Source organism: Nicotiana sylvestris, chromosome 9 (genome assembly GCF_000393655.2).
Source record: "Nicotiana sylvestris chromosome 9, ASM39365v2, whole genome shotgun sequence".
Classification (NCBI taxonomy): Eukaryota; Viridiplantae; Streptophyta; class Magnoliopsida; order Solanales; family Solanaceae; genus Nicotiana; species Nicotiana sylvestris.
In genome coordinates, this window is record NC_091065.1 from 4491224 (window position 1) to 4501183 (window position 9960).

Genomic DNA, 9960 nt, shown 5'->3' on the forward strand with positions numbered 1-9960 from the left:
ATGGTCCAGGTATATAAGCCCTTCACCTTATTACAACCAACCCATACCCCACCACCCAAATTATCCGTATACCCCATATGGCCCTCCTCAACACTATTATCCACCACCAGAGCCACACTTTTCCATCCATCATGCCCAAACTTATACCCATCCTCCGGCTCACGCGCAATGGCGTGTGCCGGCTACCCAAAACACATACCCAGCTTCACATATCCACACCCGAGGGCTTATAGGCTAGGATCCGGCTTTCGCCCAAACCAAGCTTTTAGAAACGAGAGAATGCAGAAACAGAAAACATTCACTCCTCTGGGAGAATCCTATACCACTCTTTTCCACAAACTAAGACAGTTAGGCCTGTTGAACCCGGCTGAGGCCAAAATGCCAAATCCCCTCCCTAGAAATCTGGACCATTCAGTGAGCTGTGAGTATTGTTCAGGGGCTCCCGGATATGATACTGAGAAATGTTAGAGATTGAAAACTGCTGTGCAAGAGCTTATTGACACAAACAGGATCGAGGTTCAAGCCCCGGAGGCGCCCAATATCAACCAGAACCCATTGCCAGCTCATCATGAGGCCAACATGATTGAACTGATACATAAGGGAGCAGAGCTTAAGAAGCCCTCACAGACGGTCATGATGATCCGTTCTAGCGAAGCCTAAGTGAATGAAAAGTCAGCTAGTGTGAAACCAGCAGTTTAGTTGAAAAGCATAGAAAACAAGCCAGTTGTGGTGATGGGGAAAGGATCGTCCATTGTTGCGAAGAAACCAGAGTCGATCAAGGTAGTGGTTCGGGGAGTATCACGCACACCTGCGGTAGTCGTGAAAGGGGCTCACATAGAACCGGTTGTCATAAATCTAGTAAACCAGTTACCAGTAATTGACAGTAAAGTCGTTCCATGGAAGCATGAGCAGGTAGTTGTGACCTACAAGGGGAAGGAAATCAAAGAGGAAGTTTGTGAAACACAAGGTTTAACTCGCTCGGGACGTTGTTTTGCCCCCGAAGAGTTGAGAAAGGTTAGGGATCCCAAGGAAAATCCGGTGTCAGTTAAGAAAGCTGTTACGGAGGAAGAAGCAGAAGAGTTTTTGAAAAAGATGAAAGTGCAAGATTATTCTATTGTTGAGCATCTAAGGAAAACATCAACCCAAATCTCGTTGCTTTCACTGCTTATCCACTCATATGAACATCGCCGGGTTCTAATGAAGATATTGAACGAAGCTCATGTCTCCGATAAAATTTCAGTGAATCATTTGGAGAAAATCGCGAACAAAATCTTTGAGGTAAATAGAGTGACATTTTCTGATGATGAATTGCCCGTGGAGGGTACAGAACATAATAAAGCTCTTTATTTGACCGTGAAATGTGAAGATTCGGTAGTCACTCGAGTAATGATTGATAATGGGTCCAGTGCCAATATCTGTCCTTTGTCTACATTGAACAAGTTGAAGGTTGATAATGACAGAATTCATAAGAATAACATCTGTGTTCGAGGATTTGATGGTGGTGGTACAGACACACTGGGTGACATCATACTTGAATTGAAAATTGGTTTGGTGGAGTTTACCATGGCGTTTCAGGTGTTAGACATGGCGGTGTCTTATAATCTTTTGTTGGGGCGACCATAGATCCACGCTGCCAAAGCGGTGCCTTTTTCACTACATCAGATGGTCAAATTCGAGTGGGATAGACAAGAGATCGTAGTACATGGGGAAGACAACATGAGCACTGTAAGTGAGGCCATCGTACCCTTCATAGAGACTGATGATGATAAGGGGCCATGGGTTTACCAGGTTTTTGACATAGCCTCGGTACAAAAGTTTCCTGAAGGGAAAAGCATCCCAGTCCCTAGAATAATGGCTGCAACTGTCATTTTAGCCTCTGAAATGTTGAAAAATGGGTTTGTACCAGGCAAAGGGTTGGGTGCTGATTTGCAAGGTATTGTTCAGCCAGTTTATTTGCCCAAGAATCTGGATACCTTTGGGTTGGGGTTCAAGCCTACGACGGCGTATGTGAGACGAGCCCGCAAGATGAAGAAAAGAGTTTGGGTTCTTCCCAAACCAATTTCACGTCTGTCCAGGTCCTTCGTCAGGCCAAGTATCGGGAAGCAATTATTGGCAAAGGTGTCTGGTCCACTGATTGGTGCGGATGGGAACTTGGAGAAAGGGTTTGAGAGGGTATTTGCTGAGGTGAACATGGTTGAGGCCGGGGAAGGGTTGAGCAAAGAAGATATGTAGTACATCGGGCCACGTGCTAATGTCAACAATTGGGAAGCCACTCCTCTTCCATCTCGGAAGGAGTCGCGATAGTGGGTTTTGTTTTCCTTTTGTTCACCTGGATTATTCCAGGGTTTGTAATTCAGTTACTATGTTCTGTCCGTTTGGATGAGTTAAAACCCTGTTATCTTTACATTCAATGAAATGCAATTCCTTTTCTTTTCTTAATTCCTAATTCTGTTTCCATTTTTTTTCTTTTCTTTTTCTGTACAGTTCTTTTTATGTTGATATCAATGACATGACATGCATGAGGAATCTTCGGCCCAGTTTTAAAAGCCAATCTAACTCAGAAATAGTAGTACAAGAAATAGAGTGTGATGATGAGGTGGAATATGACGGTGACGAGGACTATAAGGAGATTAGTAAAGAATTAAATCACTTTGAAGAAAAACCCAAACCTAACCTAAATGACACAAAAGCAGTTAATCTAGGACAATGTCCATGAAACTAAAATAAGTGTTCATCTGGAGCCACAACTCAAGGAGGAGATAATCAAAGCATTATTTGAGTACAAGGATATTTTTGCATGGTCGTATGATGATATGCCAGGTCTAAGTACTGATTTAGTGGTTCACAAATTGCCCACTAACCCGGCATTCCCCCCTGTCAAGCAGAAGCTGAGAAAGTTCAAAACGGACATAAGTGTAAAGATCAAAGAAGAGATTACCAAGCAGTTCGATGCGAAGGTCATTCGTGTCCCACGGTATCTCACCTGGTTAGCTAATGTTGTGCCTGTGCCTAAGAAATATGGCAAGACCAGGGTGTGCATCGATTATCGGGATCTTAACAAGGCAAGTCCAAAAGACAATTTTCCGCTGCCGAACATCCACATATTGATTGATAATTGCGCCAAACATGAGATTGGTTCTTTTGTGGATTGTTACGCGGGTTATCATCAGATTTTAATGGACGAGGAAGATGCAGAAAAGACGGCATTCATCACGCCATGGGGAACATACTGTTATCGGGTCATGCCGTTTGGTTTGAAAAATGCTGGGGCAACGTATATGAGGGCAATGACAACAATATTCCATGATATGATACACAGGGAAATCGAGGTGTATGTGGACGATGTGATTGTAAAGTCTAGACAGCAATCTAACCATGTCAAGGATTTGAGAAAGTTCTTCCCAACGCTTCGCAGGTACAATCTCAAGCTTAATCCTGCAAAATGTGCGTTCGGGGTGCCGTCTGGAAAATTGTTGGGGTTCGTAGTCAGCCGCCGGGGTATTGAACTGGATCCATCAAAAATCAAGGCCATCCATGAATTGCCACCTCCGAGGAACAAGACCGAGGTGATGAGTTTGCTGGGGAGATTGAATTATATCAGCAGGTTCATCGCCCAGCTCAAGACAACTTGTGAGCCTATCTTTAAGCTATTAAAGAAAGATGTTGCGGTCAAGTGGACAAACGAATGTCAGGAGGAATTTGATAAGATAAAGGGGTATTTGTCAAATCCACCCGTGTTGGTTCCGCCAGAACCAGGGCGATCTTTGATTCTATATTTAACGGTATTGAACAATTAGTTCGGCTGTGTATTGGGTCAACATGATATCACTGGAAGAAAGGAGAAGGCCATCTATTACCCCAGTAAGAAGTTCACACCCTACAAGGTTAAGTATACTCGTCTTGAAAGGACATGTTGCGCCCTAACTTGGGTGGCACAGAAGCTGAAACATTATTTGTCATCTTATACTACTTACCTCATATCTCATTTGGATCCGTTAAAGAATATCTTTCAGAAGCCTATGCCCACAGGGAGGCTTGAAAAGTGGCAGATCCTGCTCACAGAGTTTGACATTGTCTACATGACTCGGACTGCGATGAAAGCACAGGCCTTGGCGGACCATAACGCCGAGAATCCGGTTGATGAAGATTATGAACCTTTGAAGACTTATTTCCCTGATGAAGAGGTGATGCATGTTGAAGAGTTGGAACAAGTTGAGAAACCAGGATGGAAACTTTTCTTTGATGGGGCTGCAAATATGAAAGGCGTGGGAATATAAGCGGTACTTATCTCTAAAACAGGGCAACATTACCCCGTTACAGCTCAGCTTCGTTTCTATTGTACGAACAACTTGTCAGAATATGAGGCATGTATCTTGGGGTTGAGATTATCTGTAGATATGGGTGTCCAGGAAGTCTTGGTCATGGGTAACTCGGACCTACTGGTACACCAAATTCAAGAAAAATGGGAAACACGGGACTTAAAGCTTATACTGTACCGACAATGTTTGTATGAGCTTTGTCAGCGGTTTCAGTCAATAGAATTCAAGCACATTCCAAGGATTCATAATGAAGTGGCTGATGCGTTGGCTACTCTGGCGTCGATGTTACACCATCCGGATAAGGCTTACGTGGACCCTTTGCCGATTCGGGTCCGCGATCAGCACGCTTATTGTAATGTGGTGGAAGAGGAACTTGACGATGATCCGTGGTTTCATGACATCAAGGAATATATCAGGATGGGTGTGTATCTGATACATGACACAGGTGATCAGAAACGAACAATTCGACGGTTGGCAAGCGGGTTTTTCCTTAGTGGAGGAGTATTGTACAAAAGAACTCCAGACCTCGGGTTGTTGAGATGCATTGATGCGAGACAAGCCACATCTATCATGACTGAGGTACATCCCAAAGTTTGTGGACCTCATATGAGCGGGTATGTTTTAGCAAAGAAGATTCTCCGAGCAGGTTATTATTGGTTCACGATGGAGCGGGATTGCATCAGCTATGTACGCAAATGTCATCAGTGTCAGGTGCATGGAGATTTGATTCATTTTCCATCCTCGGAATTACACACAATGACCACACCATGGCCTTTTGTTGCATGGGGCATGGATGTTATTGGGCCAATTGAGCCAGCAACGTCAAATGCGCACAGGTTCATTTTGGTACCTATAGATTATTTTACCAAATGGGTGGAAGCTAAGACATTCAAGTCTGTGACCAAGAAAGTTGTGGTGGATTTTGTGCATTCGAACATTATTTGTCGGTTTGGGATACCGAAGGTGATTATCACAGACAATGGGGCTAATCTTAATAGTCATCTGATGAAGAAGACATGTGAGCATTTCAAGATTACTCATCATCATTCTACTCCATACCGCCCAAAGGCAAATGGTGTGGTTGAGGCAGCCAATAAGAATATAAAGAAAATATTCCGGAAAACGGTGGAAGGATCTAGACGGTGGGATGAAAAGCTGTCTTTTGCATTGTTGGGATACCGCACCACTATTCGTACCTCGGTGGGGGCAACCCCTTACTCTTTGGTGTATGGCACGGAAGCAGTGATACCCGCAGAAGTGGAAATCCCATCTCTTAGAATCATTTCGGAGGCCGATATCGATGATGATGAATGGGTGATATGCCACCTTGAGCAGTTGAGTTGGATTGACGAGAAGAGATTGGCATCCATGTGTCATGGTCAGCTATACCAGCAAAGAATGGCAAGAGCATATAACAAGAAAGTGCGTCCAAGGAAGTTTGAGGTGGGACAATTAGTGTTGAGACGTATTTTGCCTCATTGGGCCGAAGCAAAAGGAAAGTTTGCTCCAAATTGGCAGGGACCATTCGTCGTAACCAGAGTGTTGTATAACGGCGCACTATATCTGACAGATGTGGAAGAAAAATGTGTAGAAATGGCCATCAATTCCGATGCGGTCAAGAGAAACTATGTATGATTTCTTTATTTTAATTGTACTTGCTTGTATTTGGCATATTTTAAAGATTGAAATGACGAAGGCATTTTGTTCTGCTATCTAAATACTTTTACCCCTTGTCATCCCCTTTGAGCCTTATTTATTCTCTTTCATATCCCTCTTTCGGAATCAATGGCACCATTAAGAAACACGAATGCAGAAGAAAAGAAAATGAAAACAAAAGTAAAAAAGAAAAACAAAGAAGAAGAAGGAAAAGAAAAGAAGAGGAAAATTGAAGGTAAAAAGAAGAAAGAAAAGAAAGGGAAAAGAAAAGAAAATCAAGAAAAGAAAGGAAAACAAGAGTAGAAAAGAAAAACAACAACGTAGTCTCTATAACGTGAACTATGTTTGACTTGATCCCGAAAGGATACATAGGCAGCCTCTCTGAGGTTCAGTCATACCAAGATAGAAATCCAAAAGTCCCCAAGCAAGAAACTGGGGCAGAAGTCGTGGTTGTTGTAAGAAATCCGATTTCGAAAGTTGTAATTTTAACCCATTTTGAAATTATTTTGAGCCTTTCATACCCTTTGTTTCTAGCCCCTTCCAAAGCCCACATTACGGTCCAAGAAAGACCTTCTGATCAATCTCTGAGAAATGCCAAGTCAAGCAGGTAAAGGTGATTCATGTTTGGGGCAACACTCTGGTTCAAGCAAGAAAAGCAAAAAGATAAAAATGAGAGAGTCTTATTGGTGAAAACCTGCACAGACACTGTAAGGCGATGGGAGTTAAGAGAAAGAATAAAACGAGAAAGTCTTATTAGTGAAAACCCTCGCGGGCACCTTGAGGCGAAAGTGAGTTGAGAAATGATTAATGAAAGAGGTATGCTAGTGAAAATCTTTCAAGGCACCGCAGGATGAACAAGGTTAAGGTTTGGGTGAAGTAATCAAGTGATGGAAATTCTGAGGCAATAAAGTATGGCAACTGAAAGCTGGTTAGTTGGACCGATTGGGCCGTTTAGTCCGAAATGCATGTCATGATCATTGGTACCAGTTGTTCCGGTTAGATAAGTTTCTCTTTTTTTTCCTTTTAACAGTCATCCGGTTTTGGATTCTTCTTATCCTTAATTCGTAAAATCATTGCAATTCATTTTCTTTTGGGGGTTTCGTCTATCTAAAATGTTCCAATGTTAGTTTTTGTTCAAAGCAAGAGGGAAAGGATTTCAAAGCTCACTACTAGCTTCCGAAAATGGTAATCATAATATGGTCAGAGCATGTCAATCACAACATGATGTAAAGTAGAATAGGGGAGGTCGTCGGGACTTTCATCGGTGGAATAATTGGAAAATGTTGTGGTAAATGTAAAGGTTCAGACCAAAGGGTCAGAGGTATGAAACAACAGCACGGGTACACGACGGTCGGGTTGTCAGAGGTTAGGGAATTTGAAAGTCAGTCAGAAAGTCAAGCGGTTCAGGGTCAGTTCAAGGAATTCAGTCAACACAAAGCAAGGCAGTTGAAGGATTTTTCAGCAAGAATGCCATCAACTAACAACCATTTTAAACTAACGAAATTTGCTTTGATTGAAACAGGGGCAGAAAAGTTGTTTGTTCAAGAGGAATTCTCCATAAGGGAAAAGCAAGTAGTAATCAGGTTTGACTGCAAGTGAGGTATGGTTAAAACACAAGATAAAGAAGAATAACATAGGAAAATGTAGGGTAGTCTCAAAGTTTGCATGTTTAGGACAAAATTTTAAGTTTTTAAGTGGGGAGCCCGCCCTTATAACAAGGGAATACATTTCAGTCTTTAAATTTTAAGTTTTGAAGTGGGGAGCCCGCCCCTATAACAGAGGAATACATTTCAGTCTTTAAATTTTAAAGTTACACTTCACTCTTATAGCAATTCAAGTTTTAGTTTTCAATTCTTATTAGTATATGGTAACATGTACCCAGTTTTCCAAACTGGGGAAGATATTTTTCTTTTTTCGGTTTATTTTGTGAAGTCAGGAGCCCGCCTGGATAACAGAGGAATACATTTCAAGTTTGAAGTCAGTAGCCCGCCTAGAGAATAGAGTTTTCTTTGTTGTGTCTATTTTGTGAAGTCAGGAGCCCGCCTGGATAACAGAGGAATACATTCAAGTTCAAGTTCAGTAGTTAGGAGCCCGCCTGGGTAAAAGAGGAATACATTCAATTTCAAAATTCAGAAGTCAGGAGTCCGCCTGGAGAACAGAGACATATAGTTCAAGTTTCAGCAATTGGGAGCCCGCCCAGATAATAGAGGAATACATTCGAGTTCAAGATTATTCAAGTTCAGCAATTTGGAGAGAAGGAATAACATCTCAGTTCACGATTTGAAGTAACAACAATGAGTTTCAACAAGAAAACACAAGACAACAAGGCAACAGGAAGTACAAGAGTAAGTTTGAAGAATTTAGATAGGACTTTTCTGTAATGCATAGTTCATAGTTTAGGCTAGCTTCTTTTGTTTTTGACACGATGTAATAAGGGAGGTCAACAAGCAGTAGCAGCAGCAATCGCAGTGAAATCACAGCTTCTGGTAGTCCCAGCTACCAGACACTCCCGAACTACACTGACCTGATTCCTATTTAGCCCAAGATATGTAGGCAACCTCTGAAGTAGGGTGCGGTCAAACGTTTCAAATATGCTTCACACAGAATTTTCAAACGGGCAAAAATCGCTCGTATTTGCTCACTTATCTTTGCCCGAAAACCTTTCATATTTCCGAGTAAAGAGGAGCAGCTGTGAGCACGTGATTTTTTCCCTATATATGAATAATTCCCAAAAATTCAAGATAAAATAATTTCTTTATTATTTCACAATTTTGTGAATTTTGTGCTATTTTCTGATAATTTTTTGCATTTTATTTGTGCATTTTAATTCATATGAAAAATACAAAAAATATATTTGCATTTAGGATCTAATTTTAGGTTTTAGTATTAATTAGGGGTTAATTTTTTTTAGAACAAAATGGGAAGAAAATAACCAAAAATAGTTCATTTTGTGTTTTAATTGTGAATTTGTCACGAAATAGTTTTAAATAATTTTGGGAGTTAATTAGTTAGCTTTGAAATACACTAGGGCTTTATTTTAATTTTTGCACCTTTTTTAAAAGTCAGAAAAATAATACAAAAGTTGCCTTTAATTGGAAAATCAAGTTAGGCCGTTTTGGCATTATTACCGTTTAGCCCAAATTAGCACCCCCCGTTGACCCAGCCCAAGTAGTCCCAACCCGATCCAGTCCCCATCACATATGATACGACGTCGTTTTGGCGTAGGGAAATCTGGACCGTCCATACCCCTCAATACAACCGTCCAGATGTGTTCAATCCTTTTAAATAAAACTGTAATAATTCACTTTACAAATTCAGAGACCAAACCTTCCATCCCCGTACTTACCACCACCCACCGTCAGGCCGCCATGGCCCCGCCATGGCCCCGCCATCCTCCGTCGTCCGCTGCCGGCCGAAAATCGCCTCACGCCGGCGGCGAAGATCCAAATGACCCAAAAAATTTCACAATCCTCTCCCTCCTCTTTCCAACCCCCATAACCCTCTCCAACCCCCATAACCCTTTTCCTCCTCTTTCCAACCCCCATAACCCTCTCCCTCGAATCACAATCCAAATTCTCGAATATTCGTTCGAAGTTCAGACCCAAATCGCAAACTCATCCAAACCGACCCAAATTTACATCACACAATCCTCAGACCCCCTCACCCTTAATCCCCAACCAAAATCCCTTGAATCTTAGTGAAACTCAATGAATTGCGGATCTAGGGTTAATGGGTCGAGCCTGTTTTGGGAGGTTTTGAAGTCATTTGATGTTTGGTTAATGCTATATGCCTATTTCTGATGAATTAGGTAAATAACATCAATGGGAAATCAATTTCGACAAGGCGGCCTTATGGGGTCCGAACTCAGTGAATGTTTCTTTTGTTTTTTATCATTTTTTTATTGTTTTCATGAGTTGTGGTTCTTGATAGTTTAATTAAATCTTGCTTTAAATTTCTGCGTAATTCTATTATTAGTCTAGCTTAA

The 9960-nt window shown here is 41.6% G+C and overlaps 1 protein-coding gene across 1 annotated transcript; it reads left to right on the forward strand.

Annotated features, from left to right (window-relative positions):
- Positions 1-732: 732 nt before the first annotated feature.
- LOC138877190 (uncharacterized) lies at positions 733-7574 on the forward strand. Its single transcript, XM_070156781.1, has 8 exons — positions 733-1239; positions 1447-1575; positions 1663-2075; positions 3320-3444; positions 4573-5165; positions 5283-5633; positions 7103-7160; positions 7276-7574. Exons 1-8 carry the CDS (start codon positions 733-735, stop codon positions 7572-7574), a joined length of 2475 nt encoding a protein of 824 aa, XP_070012882.1.
- Positions 7575-9960: the final 2386 nt, after the last annotated feature.

What these genes read in the sequence shown, in the direction of transcription:
- LOC138877190 (XM_070156781.1), top strand. Translation starts at nt 733, where the DNA reads ATGGGGAAAGGATCGTCCATTGTTGCGAAGAAACCAGAGTCGATCAAG. An exon ending in AGTTTACCATGGCGTTTCAG is followed by an intron (nt 1,576 to 1,662) that starts GTGTTAGACATG and finishes TCACTACATCAG; the next exon opens with ATGGTCAAATTCGAGTGGGA. An exon ending in CAAGCTTAATCCTGCAAAAT is followed by an intron (nt 3,445 to 4,572) that starts GTGCGTTCGGGG and finishes TTCATAATGAAG; the next exon opens with TGGCTGATGCGTTGGCTACT.